At 39.6% G+C, this 27,164-nt stretch overlaps 1 protein-coding gene across 8 annotated transcripts in view; it reads left to right on the top strand.

Moving 5' to 3' along the window:
• The window catches only part of SENP5 (SUMO specific peptidase 5), a 62,573-nt gene that overhangs the window by 31,587 nt on the left and 3,822 nt on the right, over window positions 1–27,164 (top strand). For 2 of the 8 annotated variants that reach the window (XM_002758224.5, XM_035274966.3), the window contains 7 exons: window positions 3,923–4,028; window positions 4,183–4,321; window positions 4,626–4,673; window positions 8,077–8,154; window positions 19,931–20,068; window positions 24,405–24,488; window positions 26,213–26,263. In XM_002758224.5, coding sequence (XP_002758270.1) covers window positions 3,923–4,028; window positions 4,183–4,321; window positions 4,626–4,673; window positions 8,077–8,154; window positions 19,931–20,068; window positions 24,405–24,488; window positions 26,213–26,263 — 644 coding nt within the window. Of the gene's footprint in view, window positions 1–3,922; window positions 4,029–4,182; window positions 4,322–4,625; window positions 4,674–7,492; window positions 7,562–8,076; window positions 8,155–19,930; window positions 20,069–24,404; window positions 24,489–26,212; window positions 26,264–27,164 lie in introns of all 8 variants that reach the window. The other 6 variants (XM_035274969.3, XM_078350582.1, XM_008981453.4 and 3 more) reach the window with 5 other exon arrangements.

The raw sequence follows: 27,164 nt of genomic DNA, 5'->3' as shown, positions 1-27,164 counted from the left end.
TCTGTGGCTCAGCCTGGAGTGCCATGGTACAATCTTGGCTCACTGCAATCTTTGCCTCCCAGGTTCAACCCATCCTTCCACCTCATCCTCCCAAGTAGCTGAGACTTTAGGCATGTGCCAGCACAGCTGGCCAATTTTTATATTTTTTGAGACTGGGGTCTCACTTTGTTACTCAGACTGGTCTTGAACTCTTGAACTCAAGCAATCCTTCTGCCTCAGCCTCCCAAAGTGTTGGAATTACAGGCGTGAGCCACCGTACCTGGCCGGGTACTTTAAATTCTAAAATAACACCTCAGGTTTTATTTTTCTTTTTTATTTTATTTTATTTTTATTTTTTTTGAGACGGAGTTTCGCTCTTGTTACCCAGGCTGGAGTGTAATGGCGCAATCTCGGCTCACCACAACCTCCGCCTCCTGGGTTCAGGCAATTCTCCTGCCTCAGCCTCCTGAGTAGCTGGGATTACAGGCACGCGCCACCGTGCCCAGCTAATTTTTTGTAATTTTTAGTAGAGACAGGGTTTCACCATGTTGACCAGGATGGTCTCGATCTGTTGACCTTGTGATCCACCCGCCTCGGCCTCCCAAAGTGCTGGGATTACAGGCTTGAGCCACCGCGCCCGGCCCTTTTTTATTTTTTAAATTTATTTTTATTTTTAATTTTTCTGTCTTGATTGAGTTATATAGGTTTTGTTTCTCATATTACTACCTTTTGTACTTGGAGAGTGCTCTATAATTTGAACTCTAGTTTTTGTTTGTTGTTTTTTTCCTAACATTTTACCCTTTGTTTCTTGGGTCAGTTTGAAGTTTTAGTACTTTTGGAGTAAAACAGATTGTGTATACCAAGTGTTATTTTTCCTTTTTTAGTTGATTCGTTTAGTGAACACAAGTGGGTGAAGAATGGTGGATTTAACTGTCATTTTATAAAATCTGTTCTGAGTAGTATTTGGCCCACAGATATTAAAAAGGAAAGGTGAGTAACCAAGTTGTTTTTGTAGAGAAAAGATAAGAGATATTTCTTGCTTTGGAAGCAGTATAGCATAATAGTTAACAGCCCAGTTTCTGTAGTCACGGGACCTATAATCAGAATCTTAGTTCTACTGTATGCTAGTTAAGTGCCCTTGGGAAGGTTATTTAACCTCTGTAAGCTTCTAATATCTCCATTTGATTGATTGAGACAAAGTCTCCCTCTGTCGCCCAGACTGGAGTGCAGTGGCATAATGTTGGCTCACTGCAGCCTCTGCCTCCCAGGTTCAAGTGATTCTCCTGCCTCAGCCTCCTGAGTAGCTGAGATTACAGGCACACCACCATGCCCAGCTAATTTTTGTATTTTTAGGACAGGCAGGGTTTCACCATGTTGGCCAGGCTGGTCTTGAATTCTTGACTTCAGGTGATCCACCCGCCTCAGCCTTCAAAAGTGCTGGAATTACAGCATCTGGTCCAGTGTCTCTATTTATAAAGTAGGGATATTATCTTTACATACAGGGAAGCTATAAGGACTAAATGAGATATGCTATTGCTTGTCTTTAACTGTTGTTTTACTCTGGTCCCAGTGAGATAATGGTGTGTATAAGTGAGATATTGTCATCTAGGGTTCTCCTTGAAGATCCTTCCCTGAAGGGCATTTCTACTGCATAAGAAATCCGTGCTTATCATCTGAAAATGGAAATAAAGATACAGATAAGAGGAAAATGTGTAACCATTTGGAATCTTCATAATACTACCACCAGAAATAATATTGTTAACAAGAGCACCATGTTACTAATTTGAAATTCAGATCCATATCCCATTGTGGGAGAAACTCCTTCCTCCCCTCCCCTCCCCTCCCCTCCCCCACTTCCTCCCTTCCTTCCTTCCATCCATCTCGTTTTGTCACCCAGGCTGGAGTGCATGGCGTGATCTCGGCTCCCTGCAACCTCTGCTTCCCAGGTTCAAGTAGTTCTCTGCCTCAGCCTCCTGAGTAGCTGGGATTATAGGCACCTGGCACCACGCCTGGCTAATTTTTGTATTTTACTAAATACAAAAGACGGGGTTTTACCATCTTGGCCAGGCTGGTCTTGAACTCCTAACCTCATGATCCACCCGCCTCAGCCTCCCAAAGTGTTGTGATTACAGGCCTGAGCCACTGCACTCAGTGGAGAACTTCTTTCTTATTTGATGATCCTCAATCAAGGTTGTGGGGCCTAAAGTTTAATTTTTGTTGTTGTAGTTAGGGGTGTTATTTTTCTATGAAATTTATTTCTCAAGTGCAGTTTCTCAAATGTTGAGATTCCTTATCTTCCGTTGGGCCCATTCCCCATCATAGACACAGGTTATGATTAGGAAACTGCAAGATGTGAAATAGCAAACACTAGCGGCAAGTATATGGTCTGTTCCTAGTTTGGAAGCCCCAAATCTTTATCCCCTATGCCGATTAAGTTGAAACATGGAACTATCTTCCTGTCTACTGTATTTGCCTAATGCCTAGAGAAGAATGGACGTGAGAAAGCACCTCTTTTCTGTTTACTGTGCCCCAACCTTTGCTCATATATTAAGCCCTTAAAATTGAGAACTACTCTAGGAGATTAACAGGAGGAAAAATAAATTTTCACTTCTTTGTCTCTTCCCGCATAAGAGGTGAAACATTTCATTCCCAAGATACTCTTGTGATCTTTTCTGTCCTGTTTATGTCACTGCATAGCAGAGGCCATTCTTGGAGTTACAAAGGGAGCTGGCATGTGGTTAACAATCCTCATTTTTCCTGTCTTAACTCAGTACACTTAACTGTCAGACTGATAGTTAGCTAGGTTGTTGCTCTGCCCATTCAGCATTGGTGAAAAGCCTAAGTCATGTGTGTACTTTTGTGAGCTTCTAAGTCTTGCCTCAGCTTTTTTTTTTTTTTGTACTTACTTAGAAATAATGTCCTGGGTTTATTTCCTGGGGCTTTTTAGGTTCAGTGGATCATTCAGTGATACATAAGTATATATATATGTTACTTAAATTAATCTGAAGACTGTCCTATGATGTGGCCAAAAAGTCACCTTTAAATTTATTTCTTATCTTGGGAGGCTGGGACGAGAGGATCACTTGAGGCCAGAAGTTCAAGACCATCCTGAACAACATAGCAAGACCCCATATAAAAAAAAAAATTAAAAAATTAGCTGGGTGTGGTTTCATGGGTCTGTAGTCCCAGCTAAGCATCCAAGCAGGAGGATGGCTTGAGCACAGGAGTTTGAGCCTGTAGTGAGCTCAGACTCCTTTGTGTTACTGTGTTCACCACAGAGAGCCGTCTATAACACAGATTGTGTTACTATGCCCCAGCCAGGATGACCCCATCTCCAAAAAAATTCTATTTACCGTCTTAAAGTGTGCCTTACTAGCTGTTATCCAGTTGAGCTCACCCTGCAGGGTTATTCAGTGTCATGAGTATAATAATTCTTACCAAGTTGTATGATATTGTTCCTTGCTGATACTAAATTACACACCTTTACCAAGTAATAGAGTCACCATGATCTCATCAATTCTTACTGTTAATTTTAAAACAATTCTTTTAGTTACCAAAAGGATAGACAAATTTGACTATGTGATTAAGCCCTTTAGATTTCATGCTTTAAGAAACAGGATTCTTCTCCAAGGTTAAGCTATGGGAAGCTGTTAGTACCTATACATTCCTTCTCTAACAATGCATCAGTAACTTAAAAATCTAATATGAAATGATGCCTCACAATATTTCTCTCTAGATTACAATGGTTAGAGTCTAATTTTTTTTAACAAAAGACAGACATACCTTTAAAAATATATCTTCACAGTGTCATTAATATAACATAGTAATATAGGTTAACTACTGTATGTGTTAGGAGCTGTGTATAGGTTAAGTGTTTGGAGAATGACTCTACTGAAAATGGCTTGTTTTTCCATCTTAATTTGTCTTTCTTCCTTTATTTAAGGATTCCTAGATGAAGTTATGAAGAAGTATGGCAGTTTGGTTCCACTCAGTGAGAAAGAAGTCCTTGGAAGATTAAAAGATGTCTTTAATGAAGACTTTTCTAATAGGTATATAAATGATGCTAAAGTTAAGCCCTTGAAAATAAAATTGTTAGCATATGACTTTTCTCTTGATTTAAGGAAAAAAAAGAAGATACTTAGCAGTAAATTGAGAAGTACTAATTTTTTTTTTACCTTTTCTTTCAAAATATTTCTGTTTCAGAAAACCGTTTATCAATAGAGAAATAACAAACTATCGGGCCAGACATCAAAAATGTAACTTCCGTATCTTCTATAATAAACACATGCTGGATATGGACGACCTGGCGACTCTGGATGGTCAGAACTGGCTGAATGACCAGGTTAGTATATTGTAGTTTGTCAGTGTGGAGAAGTTGCAGAGGATGTTGGTCAATTAAATATAATCTCTGGTTTGGCCTCTCGATTGTCTTTTGGAATCAAGGATTCTTTATTCGTTACTTACTAACCCCAGGATCCAAATGGTTTGATTACTGCTGACAGTAATAATATATTATTCATTCTGATGGGGGTGTTCTGAATTGCATAGGGTTAGTAGCCTGGTTTTATTTATTTATTTTGTTCTGTTTTTCTTTCTCCAACTCATTGGTAGAGATTGTAAGCTGGTTTTATGTTGACTTCTTATAGGTCATTAATATGTACGGTGAGCTGATAATGGATGCAGTCCCAGACAAAGTAAGTGAAAACTTCGCCTTCTCCGGGAGAGAGTGTCCTTGTGTATTAAAAGGAGGAGTTTTGTTTTGTTTTTAAACTTGTTGTAAATATTTGACATTCCTTACATTTTTAAAAAGGAGAATTCAGTTTTGTCTTGATCATGTACTGGGGTTGACCTTAAGTTCCATCAGATTACTTCTGCACAAGAAAATCCCTGTGCAGTTGTTTTCCTGTTTATTTGTGTTAATTTGTGTTAGGGTAAGTATGTTTGTTAATATCTGGAGAGGGCTTTTTGTTGTTGTTTTGGTGGGAAGATACGCAAAATGGGACTAGTTAAGCTTCTTACATTTACTTATTTATTTAACTTTTTAAATAATAAATCTTGCTCTGTCACCTATACTGAAGTGCAGTGGCATGATCTCGGCTCACTGCAACCTCCTCCTCCTTGGTTCAAGCGATTCTACTGCCTCAGCCTCCCGTGTAGCTGGGATTACAGGTGCTCACCACCATGGCTGACTAATTTTTGTATTTTTAGTAGAGACGAGGTTTCACCGTGTTGGCCAGGGGTGGTCTCAAACTCCTGACCTCAGGTGATCTGCCTACCTCAGGCTCCCAAAGTGCTAGGATTACAGATGTGAGCCACCACACCTGGCCAGCTTTTAAAATTTAACCCAAAATCTTGATCTCTTTAAAAAGTATTCATCTTTCATTTTTTCTTGGATAAATCTTTGATACTCAGTTCAAATATATACAGATTCAACCCTTATAAACTCTAAATTATCTTAAGAGTTTTATTACATATCAAAATTATTTTTTACTTAATGCATTTCTCTGAGTACACAGGCACCTGATGGGTGCAAAAATTTCCAAGTATATAAAACTTTTATAAATCTAATAAAGTAACAACTACTAAAAAATCAGATTCTGATACCGTTTATGAATATAGAAAATGTTTTATGACTTTCCACTTAAATTACATATCTGTTGTACATTTATAAATTGGAATCAAGAGGCTAATTTGCTAGATTCTCTATTGTCAAATTTTCTTAATCATCAGAAAGTTTAAACACATAGATTATTTTTAACATAAAAATATTAATTTCAGTGGTTTCATTTACCATCATTGTACATTTAATTCTAAACATTCATGGAGTCTAAAGGACACTTAACTAAGGCAGCAGTTCTCAAAGCATGGTCCCCATACTAGCAGCATCAGTATCCCCTGAGAACTTACTAGAAATGCACGTTCTCAGACTCCAACCTAAACCTGCTGGAGGATGGGGCCCACCGATCTGTGTTTCGACAAGCCGTCCAGATGACTCTGATGGACACCAAGTTTGAGAATCACTGCTCTAGAGACAGCTACTGTAAGCTCTTATTTGTTTGTTTATTTATTTATTTATTATTTGAGACAGTCTCACTCTGTTGCCCAGGCTGGAGTGCAGTGGCATGATCTTGGCTCACTGTAGCTTCTGCCTCCCAGGTTCAAGCAGTTCTTCTATCTCAGTCTCCTGAGTAGCTGCGATTACAGGCACCCGCCATCATGCCTGGCAAATTTTTTTGTATTTTTATAAAAACGGGGTTTCACCACGTTAGCCAGGCTGCTCTTGAACTCCTAACCTCAGATGATCTGCCTGCCTCGGCCTCCCAAAGTGTTGGGATTATAGGCATGAGCCACTGAGCCAGCCTAATTAAAATTTAAAAAATAAAACAACTTTGTTTGTTTGTTTGTTTATTTATTCTGAGATGGAGTTTTGTTCTTGTTGCCTAGGCTGGAGTGCAATGGCATTATCTCGGCTCACTGCAATGTCCACCTCCCAGGTTAAAGCGATTCTCCTGCCTCAGCCTCCTGAGTAGCTGGGATTACAGGTCTGCACCACCACACCCAGCTAATTTTTTGTGTTAGTAGAGACAGGGTTTCTCCATGTTGGTCAGGCTGGTCTCTAACTTCTGACCCCAGGTGATCCACCCGCCTAGGCCTCCCAAAGTGCTGGGATTACAGGCGTGAGCCACTGCACCTGGCAAAAAAACCTTTTTTTTAGAGACAGGGTCTTGCTCTGATACCCAGGCTGGAGTATAGTGGTGCAATTGTAGCTCACTGCCCCCTTAAACTACTGGGCTCAAGCAATCCTCTCACCTTAGTCTCCCAAGTAGCTGGGACTGCAGGCATGTGCCACTATACCCTGCTAATTTATTTTTATTTTTGGTAGAGCTGGGAGTCTCGTTATGTTCCCCAGGCTAGCTTGAACTCTGGGTTTAAAGTAATCCTCTCACCTCTGCCTCTCAATGTGCTGGAATTAGAGATGTGAACCACTACGTCTGACAGCTCTTTTTATCTGTATGTTAAGCTGCATGGCTATCAAAAGAATATGCATCAGAATCATCTGAAAGGTTTATAAAACCAGATTACTGGACCCTGCCTTTGGAGTTTCTGCTTTAATAGGTCTGGGATGAGGCCTGATAATTCAAATTTCTAATGAGTTTTCCTAGGTGATACTGACACTACTGGTCTGGTGACTACACTCTGAGAACCACAGAGCTAAGGGAACAGGTTTATCATTTCAAGTTACTGAATGAACACTTTAAGACCACAATATGTTTACCATCTCAGATGAGCTGATATGCCACTTAGTTATAAGCCAGAAATTCAAAGCCAAGGATGCAAGACCTGATACTCTGTACAGCCAAGTTAATTCTGTGGTACTAGAAATAATCATGCTAAGCCCTTTTTATAGTTAACTATGACAACAGGAGTCTCTAAATCCATGTCCTTCACATGGAGTTAGTTTGTAATCCATCTCCTGTGAGTTCAAGTTAATCGTTACCTCATTTTTTCATAGCCTCTTTCAACTCTTATCACCTGGTTTGGAGAGATTTGTCAGGTTGCTTCTCTTCTTGATTGGATTCAGGTAATCTATTTCCTGCCTCATTCCAAATCTGACTATAGACCACAGCTGTAAGATCATTCCAATAAAAATTTGGAACAGCATTTTCTGTAAACCATATAATGTATTTTCTATATTTTGATCATTATTATTATTATTATTATTTTGAGGCTGAGTTTCACTCTTGCCCAGGCTGGGGTGCAATGGCATGATCTCAGTTCACTGCAACCTCTGCCTCCTGGGTTCAGTAGATTCTTCTACCTCAGCCCCCCAAGTAGCTAGGATTACAAGTACCTGCCATCATGCCCAGCTAATTTTTGTATTTTTAGTAGACAGTGTCTCACCATGTTGGCCATCTGGTCTCGAACTCCTGACCTCAAATAATCCACCAGCCACCTCGATCATTGTCTTTAAGAAGAAATTTTTCCTTTCCTTTTGTCTGCTTTGCATTCAAACATTTAAAAATCTCTTTTCTTTTGAAGTTAAATCTGGGCACAGCCTAGTATAATCTGGTTGCTTGTATTTGTTGTCTGTTCCAGGTTCACTTCTTCAACAGCTTTTTTCATAGACAGCTGGTAACCAAAGGATATAATGGAGTAAAAAGATGGACTAAAAAGGTATCTTCTTTATTTCTTCTTTATTCTAAATTTGGAATGCAGATGATAGTCACTTTGTGTGGAAGGATAAGAACTTTAATGCCAATTTGATATTAAGTAGAAACAGACTCTTTAATGTGAGAAGTTTTAAAATTGTTTATTTTAAATCTTGCTGTTTGAAAGACCTTAATTGCCTCCTGGTCCCAATTATAGTGGTAGAACAGTGGGATGATAAAGAAAGAACTGCCATCATTTGGTTATTTGGTGGGCTGGTCAGCAGATAGCAGAGGCTTTCAGAAATTTTTTGCCAGTGCTGGGCATGATGCCTCGCACATGTAGTCCCAGCTACTTGTGATGCTGAGACCAGAGGATCACTGGAGCCCCCAAGCATTTGAGGCCAGCTTGGGCAGCATAGCCAGATCCTGTCTCTTAAAATGTTAACTGATCCGTCACGAGAAATAACTTTTATATCACAATCTATACATAAAATCATATATATACAAGTAATTGAAAGAATTTCCAAAAACCATGTACCTAATTTACTATGTATGATGTACTCTAATCAGAGAGTGATAAGTGCTATTTGCTATGGAAACATTAGAAACATAGTATGAGAATACAAAGTAATTAGGATAGGGTAGCAGGAGGGAGGTGGAAGATGGGCTAGTTCTTTTAGCTAGGCTCATAAGAAAAGGCCTGTTTGAAGAGGTCACATTTCACTGAAAACTCAGTGGTGAGAAGGACCAGCATGTGAAGATCCAAACAGTGAATGTTAAAGGCCCTGAAGCAGAAGTGAGCTTGGTATGTTGGAGTGTTACACACATGAGATCAGGGATGTAGGCAGGGATCGAGTCATGTGGGGCCATGTAGGCCCTGGTAAAGAGTTTGGATCATGAGGGCAATTTGAAGACAGTAGGGAGTTTAGGCTGGGCGTGGTGATTCACACCTGTAATCCTAGCACTTTGGGAGGCTGAGGTAGGCAGATCACTGGAGATCAGCCTGGCCAATGTGGCAAAACCTTGTCTCTACTCAAAATGCAAAAATTAGCCAGGCATGGTAGTGCACACCTGTAATCCCAGCTACTTGGGAGGCTGAGGTGGGAGAATTGCTTGAACATGGGAGGTGGAGGTTGCAGTGAGCCAAGATCGCACTACTGCACTCCAGCCTGGGTGTCAGAGCAAATTCCATCTCAAAAGAAAAATAAATAAAAAATAAAAATGAAGACATTAGAGACTTTAAACAGCAGGTGAAGGGGGTGTGTGTGTGTGTGTGTGTGTGTGTGTGTGTGAATGATAGATAGGTTTGTCCTTAGCAGCATTCCTTCATTCATTCATTAAACAGTTAAGTACCTGCTATGTGCCTATATGGAAAAGCTGTTTTTTCCTCTGCTGTCACATCACAATAGTCAGCACAGAAGACCAAAGCAAGCGAGCAGTTCTGCAGCAAACACTGGCTAGTTGCCCTCTAATTCAGTTCCAATGCTATCTACCTGGAGACAGCACCACATCCCACAGGCTGAGGGCTTATGCCTCAAGAGTGACCCCCACCCACTGGAGACACCAGTTGCAAGTCCAGGCTTCTGAAACTTCTGACCAACAGGCTTCAAGTGAGGGTTTCAGTGCTCTCCTCCTTGAGTTTGATTAATTTGCTAGAGCAGTTCACAGAACTCAGGGAAGTTCTTACCTACATTTAGCCATTTATTATAAAGGATTATTACAAAGGATATGGATGAAGAGATGCACAGGAAGAGATGTAGGGGAGCAGCCACAGGGAATCTCCATTACCTCCCCAGGCACACTACCCTCCAGGAACCTCCACATATTTAGTATCTGGAAACTCTCCCAGTGCAGTCCTTTTCATTTTTTATGGAGGCTTCATTGCATAGGCACTTGACTAAACCACTGGCCATTGGTTAACCTTTAGTTCCTCTTCTCTTCCCAGTGGTTGGGGGGTTGGGTGGGGCTGAAAGTCATAATCTTCTAATTCTGTCTTGCTCTCTCTGATGACCAGCCCCTATCCTAAACCTACCTAGGAGTTGCCAGCCATCAACTAATCATTAACATACAAAAAGACATCACTGACATCACTTTGGGCTGGGTGTGGTGGCCACCTGTAGTCCCAACAGTTTGGGAGGCCCAGGTGGGCAGATCACTTGAGGTCAGGAGTTCAAAACCAGCCTGGCCAACATGGTGAAATTTCGTCTCTACTAAAAATACAAAAATTAGCTGGGCATGATGGCACACACCTATACTCCCAGCTACTCAGGAGACTGAGGCAGGAGAATCGCTTGAACCCAGGAGGTGGAAGTGCAGTAAGCTGAGATTATGCCACTGCACTCCAGCCTGGGTGATAGAGCATGACTCTGTCTCAAAAAAAAAAAAAAAAAACACGTCATTTTGGAAATTTCAAGGACTTTAAGAGTTGTATGCCAGGAAACAAGATCAAAGACCAAACTTATTACTTGACAGTATCATAGTGTCAGACATAAATGGTAAATCGATAAATAAAGTGGTAAGTAAAGCAATATTAGACACATTTCGTATCATTATTTGTTTAGTGGGTACAAAGAAAAGTACTGGATACTATGGGAGTGTATTGGAGTGGGGGTTTGGTTAATCTAGCCTGAGAGTAAGTGAGTGTTTCTCATAGGAAGTAATATTTAAGCAGAAATGTCACAGTTGAATACAAGTTGACTAGAATAGGCATATGTGAAACATTATAGACAGAAGGAATAAGTATCTGATGGAAGAATGGGAAAAAGCTGTGTAGCTGAAATACAGAGAGCAAAGAAGAAAGTGGCATGAAGTGCATCTGATCCGGAGATAACAGGACCTTGAGGTTTGTGTTTTGGATTTTATCCTAAATGTAATAAGGAAACAAACAATAGGGTTTTAGGTGACATTATCTACTTTGTAGTCTTTGTTCGAACAGCACTGAAGAAGATGGATGGGTGTGGGAGCAAAGTTGATGTGGGTAGAACAGGAGACTATTTCAGATTCATGGTACTTTGAACTAGAATGATAGCAGGAGAGATGGAAGATGAGTGTAATGTAGGAAGTAGAATTAACAGGACTTAGTGATAAGTTGGTTATGAGATGAAGGACAAGGAAGTGTGAAAGATAACTTTCAAGTGTGTGACTTGTATGACTGAATGGCCTATGGTTGTATTTACATTAGAAAAATGTAGGACAAGTAGTAGGGGATTCAAATTAAAAATGTACATCCATATAATTGGATGCTACTTAAGCAGGAAAATCTATGCAGATTATGAACAATTATTATATTCCATTTGGGGTGGGGAAAATTACAAGCAGTGTGGACAGAAAATAAACCTTCATGGAAAAATATCTGAATGATAAACATGAGAGTAAAAGAATAAAGTGAAATATGTGAATTATTTCATTAAATAGTAATGAACTAAATTATTCCCTCCTCTAGATCAGGGGTGTTCAATCTTTCAGCTTCCCTGAGCCACACTGGCAGAAGAAGAGTTATCTTGGGCCACACATAAAATACACCAATGCTAACAATAGCTGATGAGCTTAAAAAAAAAATCTCATAATGTTTTCAGAAAGTTTATGAATTTGTGTTCAGCTGCATTCAAAACCGTCCTGGGCTGTATGCTGCCTGTGGGCTGTGGATTGGACAAGCTTGAGCTAGATCCTTTCAGATTGGGTTAAGTAAAAAGAGCCCAGCTATGTACTGGATATGAGAAATAAACATAAAATAATATGAAAAAGAAAGGTTGGAAATGACATGACATTTAAAGAGGTACTAGGCTGGGTGCTGTGTCTCACATCTGTAATCTCAAAACTTTGGGAGACCTAAAATTATCGTAAGTGGGAGGATTGCTTGAGCCCAAGAGTTTGAAACCAGCCTGGGCAACCAAACGAGACTCTGTTTCTATAAAACATTTTTGAAAATTAGCTGGCCATGGTGGCAGCCTGTGGTCCCAGCTATCCAGAAGGCTAAAGTTTGCCTGTGGTACCAGCTATCCAGAAGGCTGAAGTGGGAGGATTGCTTGAACCTGGGAGGTAGAGGCTGCAGTGAGCCCTGATCACACCACTGTACTCCTACCTGGGTGACAGATTGAGATCTTGTCTCAATTTAAAAAATAAAAAGGCAACTACCTAAAAATTGAACAAGTTGTTCCTGAATAACTCCTGGGTAAATAACAAAATTAAGGCAGAAATCAAGTTCTTCAAAACCAATGAGAATGAAGAGACAGTGTACCAGAATCTCTGGGACACAGCTAAAGCAGTGATAAGAGATAAATTTATAGCACTAAATGCCCATATCAGAAAGCTGGAAAGATCTCAAATTGACATCCCTAACATCACCATTAAAAGTAGTAGAGAAGTGGCTGGGCATGGTGGCTTATGCCTGTAATCCCAACAGATCACCTGAGGTCAGGAGTTCAAGACCAGCCTGAACAACATGGAGAAACCCCACCTCTAGTAAAAATACAGAATTAGCCAGGCATTGTGGCACATGCTTGTAATCCCAGCTACTCAGGAGGTTGAGGCAGGAGAATCGCTTGAACCAGGGAGGCAGAGGTTGTGGTGAGCCCAGATCACACCATTGCACTCCAACCTGGGGAACAAGAGTGAAACTCTATTAAAAAAAAACTAGAGAAGCAAGACCAAACAAATCCAAAAGCTAGCAGAAGACAAGAAATAACTAAGATCAGAGCAGAACTGAAGGAGACAGAGACCCAAAATACCCTTTAAAAAAAAGTCAATGAATCCAGAAGCTGGTTTTTCAAAAAAGTTAACAAAATAGACCTCTAACTAGACTAATAAAGAAAAGAGAGAAGAATCAAATAGACACAACAAAAAATGATAAAGGGTATATCACTACAGACCCCACAGAAATATACAAACGACCTCAGAGAATACTATGAACACCTCTATGCAAATAAACTAGAAAATCTACAAGAAATGGATGAATTTGTGGACACACACACCCTCCCAAGACTAAACCAGGAAGAAGTCAAATCCCTGAATAAACCAATAACAAGGTCTGAAATTGAGGCAGTGATTATAGCCTAGCAACCACAAAAAGCCCAGGAATAGACTGATTCACAGCCAAATTCTATCAGAGGTACATTCCTTCTGAAACTATTCCAAACAATTGAAAAGGAGGGACTCCTCCCTGACTTATTTTATGAGGCCAGCACCTGGCAGAGACACAACATAAAAGAAAACTTTAGGCCAATTTCCCTGATGAACATCAGTGCAAAAGTCCTCAATAAAATACTGGCAAACTGAATCAGCAGCACATTAAAAAGCTTATCCACCACGATCAAGTGGGCTTTATCCCTGGGATGCAAGCCTGGTTCAACATAGGCAAATCAGTAAACAATCCATCACATAAACAGAACCAGTGACAAAAACTACATGATTATCTCAATAGATGCAGAAAAGACCTTTGTTAAAATTCAGCATCCCTTAATTTTAAAACTCTCAATAAACTAGATATTGATTGAACATATCTCAAAATAATAAGAGCTGTTTATGACAAACCCATAGCCAATGTCAGTGGGCAAAAGCTGGAAGCATTTACTTTGAAAACTGGCACAAGACAAGGATGCCCTCTCTCACCACCACTTCTATTCAACATAGTATTGGAAGTTCTGGCCAGGGCAATCAGGCAAGAGCAAGAAATAAAGGTATTCACATAGGAAGAGAGGAAGTCAAATTGTCTCTGTTTGCAGATGGCATGATTCTATATTTAGAAAATCCATCGTCTCAGCCCCAAAACTCAAGTTGATAAGCAACTTCAGCAAAATCTCAGGATACAAAATCAATGTGCAAAAATCACAAGTGTTCCTATACACCAGCAATGGACAAGCAGAGACCCAAATCATGAATGAACCCCCATACACAATTGCTACAAAGAGAAGTATGTAGGAATACAACTTACAAGGGATGTGAAGGACCTCTTCAAGGAGAACTACAAACCACTGCTCAAGGAAATAAGAGAGGACACAAACAAATGGAAACATATTCCATCCTCATGAATAGGAAGAATCAATATTGTGAAAATGGCCATACTGCCCAAAGTGATTTATAGATTCAATGCTATTTGCATCAAACTACCACTGGCATTCTTCACAAAATTAGAAAAAAACTACTCTAAAATTCATACGGAAGAAAAAAGCCTATATAGCCAAGATAATCCTAAGCAAAAAGACCAAAGCTAGAGGCGTCACATTACCTGACTTCAAACTATACTACAAGGCTGGAGTAGCCAAAACAGCATGGTACTGGTACCAAAACAGACTGCTGCTGATGGAACAGAACAGAGACCTCAGAAATAACACCTTACATCTACAACCATGTGATCTTAGACCTGACAAAAGCAATGGGGAAAGGATTCCCTATTTAATAAATGGTGCTGGGAAAACTGGCTAGCCATATGCAGAAAACTGAAACTGAACCCCTTCCTTACACAAAAATTAACTCAAGATGGATTAAAGACTTAAATGTAAAACCCAAAACCATAAAAATCCTAGAAGAAAACCTAGGCATTATTACCATGGACAAAGACTTCGTGACTAAAACACCAAAAGCAATGGCAACAAAAGCCAAAATAGACAAAAGGGATCTAATTAAACTAAAGAGCTTCTGCACAGCAAAAGAAACTGTCGTTAGAGTGAACAGGCAACCTACAGAATGGGAGAAATTTTTTGCAACCTACCCACCTGACAAAGGTGTGATATCCAGAACCTACAAGGGACTTAAACAGATTTACAAGAAGGAAACAACCCCATCAAAAAGTGGGCAAAGGATATGAACAGAAATTTTGAAATGTTTTCAAAAGAAGACATTTATGCCTGTAGTCCCAGCTATTTGGGAGTCTGAGACAGGAGAATTTCTTGAACCTGGGAGGTGGAGTTGCAGTGAGCTCAGATCACACTACTGTACTCCAGTCTGGGTGACAGAGTGAGACTTTGACTCAGAAAAAAAAAAAAAAAAGGAAGAAGAAGACATGTATGTGACCAAATAATGTATGAAAAAACTCATTGACTGGGCATGGTGGCTCCCGTCTGTAATTCCAGCACTTTGGGAGGCTGAGGTGGGTGGATCACCTGAGGTCAGGAGTTTGAGACCAGCCTGGCCACATGGTGAAATCCCATCTTAACTAAAAAATTAAAAAATATTAGCTGAGCGTGGGAGCTTTTGTAATCCCAGCTACTCAGGAGGCCGAGGCAGGAGAATCGCTTGAATCCGAGAGGCAGAGGCTGCAGACAGCCGAAATCGCGCCATTGCACTCCAGCCTGGGCAGCAAAAGTGAGACTCCATCTAAAAAAAAAAAAAAAGAAAAAGCTTTTTCTTTTCTGTTTTTTTTGTTTGTTTGTTTTGAGATGGAGTCTCACTCTGTCTCCTAGGCTCAAGTGCAGTAGTGCAATCTAGGTTCAAGCAATTCTCCTGTCTTCAGCCTCCCGAGTAGCTGGACTACAGATGCATACTGCCCACATCCAGCAGTGTGTGCTAATTTTTGGTATTTTTAGTAGAGACAGGGTTTCACCACATTGGTCAGGCTAGTTTCGAACTCGTGACCTCAGGTGATCCACCTGCCTTGGCCTCCCAAAGTGCTGAGATTACAGGGGTGAGCTACCACACCAGGCCAAGAATTTAAAACATTTAAAATTTTGAGTCAGTCTCCCAGAAAGTGCCACAAAATGACAGACTGAAACTAGCGTAAAACTAACAGAAAAAGGTTTTCAGAGATGTAAGTTATCCAGATATTTACCTCTCATCCTTCTCAGAGTGACAGGAGAAGCTAGACTCTGGCAAGAAGACATAGCATTCAATCAATGAGATCCAAAACAAAGGTCAGGCAAAGAGAGTACTAAACATAACAGTAAAAATAGCTGCAGAATGACAATGTGCCTCAAGTCTGGAGAGCCACCAATCCTGAAGGGAGCAGAAAAAAAGGCTCCAAGAATGTGATATTGATACAATTTCTAAAGTGTATGAGCGCAAAAAAAAAAGATATAGGCAACCAGAAGAGAGTTTTCAGTTAGTAGGTACAGAGAACGCTAAGCAAAAGGTAAAGACAGTTAATTTCGGGGAACGTGAAAAAATGTACAAGAAAGGGAAAATAGTGGTTGTAAACCTTGGTATACTACATGACTTACTATGACTACCATTTACATAATAGTAATCAGCTATAGGACCGTTCCGTCACCTCCAAAAGAGTCCTCATAATCCTTTGTACAACCCTTCTTGGCCCAGCCCCTAACCCAGCAACCGCTACTGCTTTTTGTCACTCTAGATAACTTTGCATTTTCTAGAATTATATAAGTAGAATCATGCCTCATACTATTTTGTTTGGTTTCTTTCACTCAGCATAATGGTTTTGAGGTTCATCCGTGTTACTGCATGTGTCAGTAGTGTATTTCTTTTAGTTGCTGAATAGTGGCCTGTTATTTAGATAGATCACATTTTGTCATCCATTCACTGACTGATGGATATTTGTGTTGTGTACCATTTTGCTCTCTATAGCATTTGTATATAAGTCTGTGTGTAGATACACATTTTCAGTTTCCTGGTAAATACTTAGAAGTGGGATTGCTAGATCATATGGTGAGTGCATGTTTAACTTTTCAAGAAACTTAAACCATTTTTCAAAGTGATACACTGTTTTATAATCCAACCAGCATTTTATGTGTGAGAGTTCCTTTGTTCTGTATCCTCACATTTGGTATTGTCATTCTTGTTAATTTTATTGTTGTTATTTTTTTAATAGAGTAAGGGTCTTGCTTTGTTGCCCAAGCTGGTCTCAATCTCTTGGCCTCAACAGAGACTTCACATCAGACAATATACAACTTTCAGTTTGTCTGCATTCTCATGCTAACACTACACTGTATTACTATATCCTCCCACCTCAACCTCCCAAAGTTTTGGGATTACAGATGTGAGCCACTATCCCTGGCCTCTTCTTAATTTTACCATTTTAATGGATATATATAATATTGTCTCATTGTGATTTTAATTTTTATTTCCTTGGTGACTAATGACATTGAGCACCTTTTCATGTGCTTTTTCTGTCTTTGGCCTTTTGTGTCTTTTAAAAAATTGTATTGTTGCATATGTTATCATGGTAAGTGCTTCCTGCAAAAGACTGTACTGAGTACTTTTTTTTTTTTTTTTTTGAGACAGAGTCTCACTCTGTTGCCCAAGCTGGAGTGCAGTGGCACGATCTCGGCTCACTACAATCTCTACCTCCTGGGTTCAGGCGATTCTCCTGTCTCAGCTTTCCAAGTAGCTGGAACTACAGGCACCTGCCACCACACCCGGCTCATTTTTGTATTTTTAGTAGAGAAGGTTTTCACCATGTTGGCCAGACTGGTCTCAAACTTCTGACCTCAAGTGATCTGCCTGCCTCAGCCTCCCAAAGTGCTGGAATTACAGGCGTGAGCCACCACTCCTGGCCGAGTACTTATTAAATTATATAAAATACACATAAAATGTACTTTCTTAAACATTTTTAAGTGTACAGTTCAGTAGTGTTAAGTATATTCACAACGTTATGCAACCAATCTCCAAAACTTTCATCTTGCAAAACTGAAATTTGTGTATCATATTTTGTGAAGTCTCTATTAATATTGTTTGCCATTTATTGGGTTGTTTATCTTTTTATTATTGAGTTGTAGTTCTGGATATAAGTTCTTTGTCAGATCTATGCTTTGTTGTTTTCTCTCAGTCTGTGGCTTCTCTGTTTTCTTAACTCTTTTGATGACTGAAAGTTTTCCATGTTGATGAAATTTAATTTACTATATTTTTTTAATTATAGATACTGCTTTCTATGTCCAGTCTGAAATATATTTGCCTCCTGAGTTTTCTTCTAATAGCTTTGTAGTTTCCAGTTTTATATTTACATCTCTGATGCATCTCAATGAATTTTGTATATAAGAAGTGAGGTAGGGAGGGATCAAGATTTTTTTTTTCTTACTATATTTTTCTTTTCCAATTTAATTGCTTTGACACCATTATAGAAAGTCAACTGACCATATATGTGTAAGTCTACTTCTGGACTTTCTGTTCTCTTACACTGATGTCTATTTTTTATGTTAACACTACACTGTATTACTGTATCTTCATAATGTGTCTCAAAATCACTGTGAGTCTGCCAGCTTTGTTGTTTTTCCAGATTGTTTTGGCAACTCTAAGTCCTTTATATTTTCATGTAAACTTTAAAATTAGTTTGTCAAACTCTGTTGTTTAATAAGCATGCTGGATTATGATTGGGATTGTGTTTAATCTGTACATTAGTTTGGGGAGAACTGATGTCTAATAATATTAAGCCTTTCAGTCTATGAACATGGTATATCTTTTTGCATGTATTTAGGTCTTTAATTTTTCTCAGCATTATTTGTAATTTTTTTTGAGATGGAGTCCCACTCTGTTGCCCAGGCTGAAGTGCAGTGGTGGGATCTCAGCTCACTGCAACCTCTGCCTCCTGGGTTCAAGCAGTTCTCCTACCTCAGCTTCCTGAGTAGCTGGAACTACAGGTGCATGCCACCATGCCTAGCTAATTTTTTGTATTTTAGTAGAGACGGGGTCCACCATATTGCCCAGGCTGGTCTCGAACTCCTGAGCTCAGGCAATCTGCCCGCCTTGGCCTCCTCAAGTGCTAGGACTGCAGGAGTGAGCCGCTGCACCTGATTTTATTTTTTATTTTTATTTTTACTTCTTTTCCTCGAGACCAGGTATGGCCCTGTCACCCAGGCTGGAGTGCAGTGGCATGATCTCGGCTCACTGCAATCTCCACCTCCCAGGCTCAAGCCATGCTTTCAACCTCAGCCTACCAAGTAGCTGCAACTACAGGTGTACACCACCACGCCCAGCTAAATTTTGTATTTTTTTGTAGAGACAGGGTTTCACCATGTCACCCAGGCTAGTCTCGAACTCTTGAGCTCCAATCCACCCACCTTGGCCTCCCAAAGTGCTGGGATTACAGGTGTGAGCCACTGAGCCTCACTTGATATTTTATTTTTTATATATTTTTTATTTTTATGAAATAATGGGGTCTTGCTATATTGCCCAGGCAGGTCTTGAACTCCTGGGCTCAAGCTATCCTCCTGGGCTTAAGCTATCCTCCCGCCTCTGCCTCCCTAAAAGCTGAGATTACAGGTGTGAGCCGCAGTGCCTGGCGATTTTTTATTTTTTATAGAGACAGAGTCTCATTATGTTGCCCAGACTGGTCTCAAACTCCTGGGCTCAAGCAGTCCTTCTGCCTCAGTCTCCCAACATTCTGGGATTACAGGTGTGAGCCACCATGCCTTGCCCCTTATTACCGTTTTCTAATACTGTGATTCCTTGCTAAACAAGAGTTGAATCCAGGTTAAGTATGTACATGAGAAAATGAGGTAAGCATAAAAATAAGGAGCCAAATCCTATCAGGCAGTTGACACACAGGTTTAGTAGATTAACTAGAAAATTGTACTTTGTATAAGAGTTGAATCCAGGTTAAATATGTACATGAGAAAATGAGGTAAGCATAAAAATAAGGAGCCAAATCGTATCAGGCAGTTGACACGCAGGTTTAGTAGATGAACTAGAAAATTGTACTTTGTATGTCTTTATTTTTGTATTATTGTTGTATATTATATAGCTTAGTAGTTACAAGTGTGGACTTAGAGTAAGACGTGGGTTCAATTCTGGTTCACTGCTTCCTAGTTTTTTTCTCTTGTGCAAGTGAAAGGTCAGCAAATGGAAGCTGCTGTTTTTTGGTGGTTTGGATAGCCTGTGGTGATGGCTGCATTTCTTTCTCTTTTCTTGATCAGGTGGATTTGTTTAAAAAGAGTCTTCTGTTGATTCCTATTCATCTGGAAGTCCACTGGTCTCTCATTACTGTGACACTCTCTAATCGAATTATTTCATTTTATGATTCCCAAGGCATTCATTTTAAGTTTTGTGTAGAGGTAAGTTAATATACTGCCTATTTATTTATTTATTTTATTATTGGCCAAATAGCATCTTAGCTCTAGATAGAACAGCAGCAGTCAAAACAGTTTATTTCATGAAAATCCTCTAAAATATTAGCTGAGAAAAGGACTGGAAGAGGAATTCTCGCTGAGGAGAGGATCTGTCTCAGATCTGGATCCCACTCTGAGATACTCTACTTGGTTATTCTCTGCTTTTCCCTTAAAACTACATCTTGAATGTAGTTAGAAATTGTTTTTCTTGGATTATCTTAGAGCTAAAATTGGCTTGTATCTTCAAAATAACTCCTGTAGAATAAATTAGAACCTAAGAAAATCAATTGACAAAACATTAGTGTTCAGCTAATAACAGTTCAACACGATAGTGGGATACAAAATCAAGAAAAATTAGTAGGTTTCTGGATTTTCCTGCACTATCAAGAACCAGCTAGAAAATGTAACTGGAGATAACGTTCCATTTATAAGCAACAAAACATAAATAACCCAGGAATATGCCCTAGCAAGAAATGTGGAAATTATTTATGATGAAAACTTTTAAAGCTTTATTTAAGTACTTTAAAGAAATCTGAGTAGATGGAGAGAGAGACCTACATGTAAAACACAAAACTGTAAAAGTATTTGAATGAAATACAGAAAATGCTATGTTCATAGAGTGGGGAAGGACTTCTTACATGGAACCAAAGAAAAGACATTTATCAAAAGTTTGATAAATTTAACCACCTAATAATTTAAAACTTATGTCTATCATAAAGTTAAAAGACAAGCAGCAGACTTGAAGAAAATGTTTATGATGTAAATAACAGACAATGATTATCCAGAATACATAGAGAACTCCCTACAAATGAATAAGGGGAGGATAAAAGGACCTAATTGAAATGGACAAAGGCTAATTCAGTAAATTTTAGGAAAAATACAAATAATTATTTAAAAACACATGGAGAGATGTTCAGCCTCACCAGAAATAAAAGAAATGCAAATTAAAACTACATCAGTTACATTTTTTGCCTGTTATGTTAGAAAAAGTGATGCTATTAAAGTGTTTATCTGAGCGTAAGGAAATAGGCATTCTTGTATTTTCTGGTGGAGTGTATCCATTGATACAGCCACTTTTGGATCACTGCAGTTCTCATCAATTCTAAGTGCTTTGTAAATTAAAAGATGCAAATTCTGTTGAATATCAGTTTGATTTCTTGGTATCCATAAAAATGCTTGTATATGCATACAAGGATGGGGCATGTACTAGGATGTTCATGGCAGCATTATTTATAATAGTGCAAAATGAAACAATCTCAGTTTAGCTCTATCAAGAGAATAGCTAAATACACTGTGGTACAGTATCCCCATACTACTAAACTGACCATAGCAGTTAAAAAGAATATAGTAGACCTTCAAGTCCTCAAATGGAAAGATGTCCAAGGCATAGAGTTTTAAAAAGCCAATTGTGGAATGACACAGGATAATACATTTACAGAAAAAATACATGTATATGTGTATATATACAAATCTATGCATGTGTATATGTAGACACATATATACATATATATTTGTAAGTAAAAAGATGGGATCTTAGCATTTTTTATATCAATGATTATTACCTTTGGGTAATTGTAGAAAAGTAGGATTCAAAGGGGATTTGGCCTTATTTGGGATATTTTAATTACAAGGAGAATATTTTGGCCTTATTTTGGGAATTTTTTTTAACAAGGAGAATATTTTCTTATATTATTTGTTTAATTTATATTGAATTTAAAAATTAAATATAATGCAAATTATGAGGAAAATCAAGTTTTCCGAATTCACATTTTCATTTCCAAAAAAATCCAGAAAAAACCTCGAAAACAAGAACCCTCCTGGGCCGAGTTCTCTTTACGCCAGCCCAGAAGAGTTGGTACAATACCAGGTCTGAGCATTCTTTTCCAGTTCCCTTCCCCTAATTCCTTGCCTGTCTCTCAACCAGCATATTCTCATACCGACCAGAGCCTGTCTATATTGTCTCTTTCCTAGACAAAACCTGCAAAGATATAACCAAAAGTGCAGCCATATCAGTGCCTTTAAGAATCAGATTCTGACAGGCAGAAGACAGCAGAGGTGTCGGGAAAATCGTTTTATCTAGGAAATATTTACCGTGCCTCTTGCTTTGTGCCAGGCACTGATACTAGGGAGTCACGTAGGGTCCAGACAGACATTCGCCTTCATAGAGTAAATGATGATTAAACAGGATTTTGTTTGTAAAACATGCAGTTGGGTTCTAAGTCGATTCTGAATCATTAGGGCCTGCAAAGTCACATTCTGCACAGTCATTGAAAAATTCATCTTCTGAATTTTTTCCCAAGCCCTCCTGCAGAGTTCTTTCCTTTTCAGAAAAATTGTAATTGGCCTAATGACTTTGCACATTTGCAAAAAGACCCTAAGAGCAGACTCCTTTTTGGTGATAGCTAGAAGTAATTTAGAGCCAAGTACAGTTCAGTCATCCAGGCAGTTGGGGTCAAGCTGTTTTTTGTTTTAAGAGGATGTGGGGGTTGTAGAAGTGGCTCTTAAGTAAGAGTTAGGGGCCTATATTTCCAAAGAATTGATGAAAAATGTTTTAAACAGTTACCACATAAATATATAAATTCCATGACAGCAGAGACTACAAGAGCTTTATTCACTAGTATCCCCAGTACTTGAACCATTATAGATGCTCAGTACATTTTGAGTGTAGGTGACCATTTTTAAGGACAAATATTTTTTGCCTATATTGTATTTAAGAATTTACATATACTGGCCGGGCGTGGTGGCTCACGCCTGTAATCCAGCACTTTGGGAGGCCCAGGTGGGTGGATCACGAGGTCAAGAGATCAAGACCATTCCTGGCCAACATGGTGAAACCCCATCGCTACTAAAAATACAAAGATTAGCCAGGTGTGGTGCTGGGTACCTGTAGTCCCAGCTACTTGGGAGGCTAAGGCAGGAGGAACACTAGAATCTAGGAAGTGGAGGTTACAGTGAGCCAAGATTGTAACACTGCACTCCAGCCTGGTGACAGAGTGAGGAAAAAAAAAAAAAAAGGAATTTACATATACTGCTTATTCTGAGAACTTGTTTAAAGGGAGAAGAGCAACATGCTCTCATACTTAGTTAAGTATTTGCTTTCACCATGTATTTTTTCTTCTGAAGAGGTAGCTTCCAGTCTACCTTTTTTTTTTTTTTTTTTTTTGAGTCAGAGTCTGTCTCTGTCACTCAGGCTGGAAGGCTAGAGTGCAGTAGCCCAGTCTTGGCTCATGGCTGCGCCTCTCAGGTTCAAGCGATTCTCATGTCTCAGCCTCCAGAGTACCTGGGATTACAGGTGCACACCATCACGCCTGGATAATTTTTGTATTTTTAGTAGAAATGGGGTTTTGCTATGTTGGTCAGGCTGGTCTTGAACTCCTGACCTCATGTGTTCTGCCTGCCTTGGCCTCCCAAAGTGCTGGGGTTACAGGTGTGAGCCACCACATCTGGCCCCAGTCCACCTTTTGTTGGGGGTGGAATGGGAGTGGGTTATTCACATAACCTCTGACTTCACTCTTGATGTGGAGAGAGATACGCACAGAGGTTGAGGGCCTTGGGGACATTTTGAAACTCCAGCAGACTTCATCTTGGTAAATATTGTAACTGGACTTGACCATATTCAGTATTCAGAATGAATTTTAGTATAACTTTCCAGAAATGAATGCAGTCCTCAAAAATAAGGAGTGTATCAGAATATGTAAGGCTGGAATGTTTTTCATTTAGTTTTAGTTATTAATGATGTCTGCAATGGGTTCCTTTCCTCTGTTGAGCATTGGCAATGATAAAGACTTTCTTTTTGACTTGCCAGTATGTAAGTTTCAAATGCAGCACGCTGACTTACTGCTAGGAAGGGCTAGCTAACCATCTCAAAAAATGTTCTGATTAAACAAATGCCAGTGTCCAGTCTTGGTGCATACCTTGAATACAGAAGATCTGAGTCCTCCTTAACAATATAAAATGAAGAGTCTGAAATAAAGTTCCAGCTTTAGCTGGGAGCAGTAGTGTGCACTTGTAGTCCCAGCTACTTGGAAGGCTGAGGTAGGAGGATCTCTGGAGCCTAGGAGTTCAAGGGTGCAGTGAGCTGTGACCATGCCATTGCACTCCAGCCTGGGTGACAGAACAAGATCCCATGTCTTAAAAAAAGTTTGTTCCAAGCTTCTTAATGCATACTCTGCCCAATTATGGGGCCACAGCCTCTTCCTTTGCTTCTGTCTGCTGTGGGCATGTTCCATTTTTCAACAACTGATGGAACACAGCATCTGTGTTGTGGTTTCTTTTTAACCAGAATATAAGAAAGTATTTGCTGACTGAAGCCAGAGAAAAAAATAGACCTGAATTTCTTCAGGGTTGGCAGACTGCTGTTACAAAGGTAAGTATGTGATAACAATGAAATCCAGGCATGTCCAGGGGATGGAATTATCTACGGGCGGGTGCCTTTAGGAACATTTGAAGACTGGTGATAGAGCTCCCAAGGAGAGCCTGGCGGCTCTAGGGAGGCAGCTGAGAATAAACTTCAGTTTAGTGTTCGTCATCTGGTGCTCAGTTGCTCAGTGCTTCCTGGGAGCAAATCACTTCAGTCATTTCCTCCCTGAGGCAGTTGCTAATGATGTATTTGCTCTTCTGGGGAAAAAAAAAAATGTTTTTTTAGGTGGCACTTGCCTCTTGCGTCATGGCTCTTATTTCCAGATGACCCATATAGACCCAGAGAAATGCTGAAAGGACTATTTGGATCCACTGAGTGGGGAAAGTGCACTGGGCTACTTGCCAGGCATGTGGGGTAAATAGCCCAAGAGCTTCAGTCCCAGCACAGTCTGGATGCAGCACCATATTTGGCCCATGACATTCAAACTGTGGGGCAGAGTGCCCAGGCACAGCTGCTCATTCCTGTTGTAAATACCAGTGTCTTCCATTTATCGTGAGCTGTATTGTTGTCAGCTCATTTGATCCATATAACCTGGGACGTAGGCAGCACATTTAGGGGTAAACATCATCTTTATTTTTTAGATGAGAAAAGTGAAACCCAGGTGTGATTTTCCCCAAAGGACATCAAAACTATTGATAGTCAGGTCCTTGAACGCAGGTCCATCTGGATCATTGACACATGTTATAGGCAGGGTCTTGAAACAAACCTTTAACCCAAACCCAAAGAGACAAGATTTATTAGTTCATCCCTAAACTGAATCAATGCTGAATTTTAAAATTAAGCTTAAGTTTTGTGTTTTCAATAACCGAGTATACCGGTTCAAACCAGAACTGGTAAATTTACCGAATTTACTCGACTAAAACTAGGTATTCTAAATTTAGTCAGGATCTTCTGTATTCCCACTTTGGGAAGAATACAGTAACCAGTTATTTTAAAAACATACTGTTGGCTGGGCACAGTGGCTCATGCCTGTAATCCCAGCACTTTGGGAGGCAAAGGTGGGCGGATTGCTTGAGTCTAGGAGTTCAAGACCAGCCTGGGCAATATAGTGAGAACTCATCTCTACAAAACAAACAAAATTAGCCAGGCATAGTCCCAGCTACTTGGGAAGCTGAGGAGGATTGCTTGAACTCAGGAGACTGAGATTTCGCCACTGTACTCCAGCTTGGGCAACAGAATGAGACCCTGTCTCAAAACCCCAAAAAACCAAAACCATACTATTTACCTTCATGATTTCTTTCAAAGAATAGGACAGGGTTGTGTGATGTGAGATTGAAAGTGAAGACTGCTCAGCGGAGTTGTTACCATCCTAGCATCCAGAGGCCAGGCCTGTGTCCTCCCAGCCACAATTCCATTTTGCCTCTGTTGTCGTTGAATTAATAGCAGAACTCTGATCCAAATGCATGTTTTTAAAGTAGGTTTTTACATTTGATTTCCCATTTCTCATATTTAGGTAAAACAAAATATAATTGTGATTGCCACTTGATAGCTCTTTTTATGTGGCCAGATGCCTCCATAAAATTAGATGCTTGAAATATCAGAGGATATACCAGTTGTCCTGGAGAGAGAAAAGTTTCCTATCTTTTGCACATTTTTCCATAAAGGAGTTTTTCTTATCTTAAGAGGAGTAATTGATCTTATTTTAATGACTCTTTTATTTTTCCCCTCAGTGTATTCCACAACAGAAAAATGACAGTGACTGTGGAGTCTTTGTGCTCCAGGTAAAGAAATACTGTTTTTTCAGAATTTATAATGTGTGAATTGAGTTTGTTGGGTTGAGAGGGGAGTTAAGGTAGTTCCTGTATGTGTACATGATTCTAGGTACAAGCAACAAAGTACCTTCCCTCCCCTTTATTGCTGAGGAGCAGTAGTTTCTGCATTTTCAGATGTTATCATTAGGAAGAACCACCTTCCAGGGTCCAAGAATGACCTGTGGGTATCATCCATGTCTCATTGGAGGTTATTAGTAGACCACATTGGAGACTGACTTGAATTTGTCTATATCATAACCATTGGTGCCTGCAGAATTTTAAAAAAACCATTGGTAAGCAATCTGCAGGTCTTTGACACAGAGTGATTAAATTTTAAATATGATCCACATTGAAAAACTGCCATCTCATGCTGTAGATCTCCTTAGAGATCAAAAAGGGCTATGGAAGAAGTTCAGTTTTATATATGTGAAGGAAATTACAGAATATATACATGAATTTAGATATTTGCAAAGACCTTGGAAGACAGATTCATTTGTATACCTCATACATGTTTGAGGTTTTGTAAGCAAATTCAAGTTCCCACTTAAGGGCCATGATAGATCTAGCTGCACTTTCAGCAGGTTGCACTTTGGGAGGAATTTAGGCCTTTTCATCAGTTACTGCTTTTCACAATGTTGGGTAAGGAGGGAGAGGTGGTCCCAAGCCATATACTAACTTGTTCAGTTGACTGTAATTTGGGCAAATGTTGAAAACAATGTGTTTTTACAGTAGTTTAAACAGACATGAAAATGCTTACATCAGGGGTCCCCAACCCCTGGGCCACGGACATATACCATCTACATTAGGTTATCATAGGAGCATGAACCCTATTGTGAACTGCGTATGCAAGGGATCTAGGTTGTATGTTCCT

Source organism: Callithrix jacchus, chromosome 15, assembly GCF_049354715.1.
Source record: "Callithrix jacchus isolate 240 chromosome 15, calJac240_pri, whole genome shotgun sequence".
Classification (NCBI taxonomy): Eukaryota; Metazoa; Chordata; class Mammalia; order Primates; family Cebidae; genus Callithrix; species Callithrix jacchus.
This window is presented reverse-complemented; position numbering and strand designations above follow the sequence as displayed.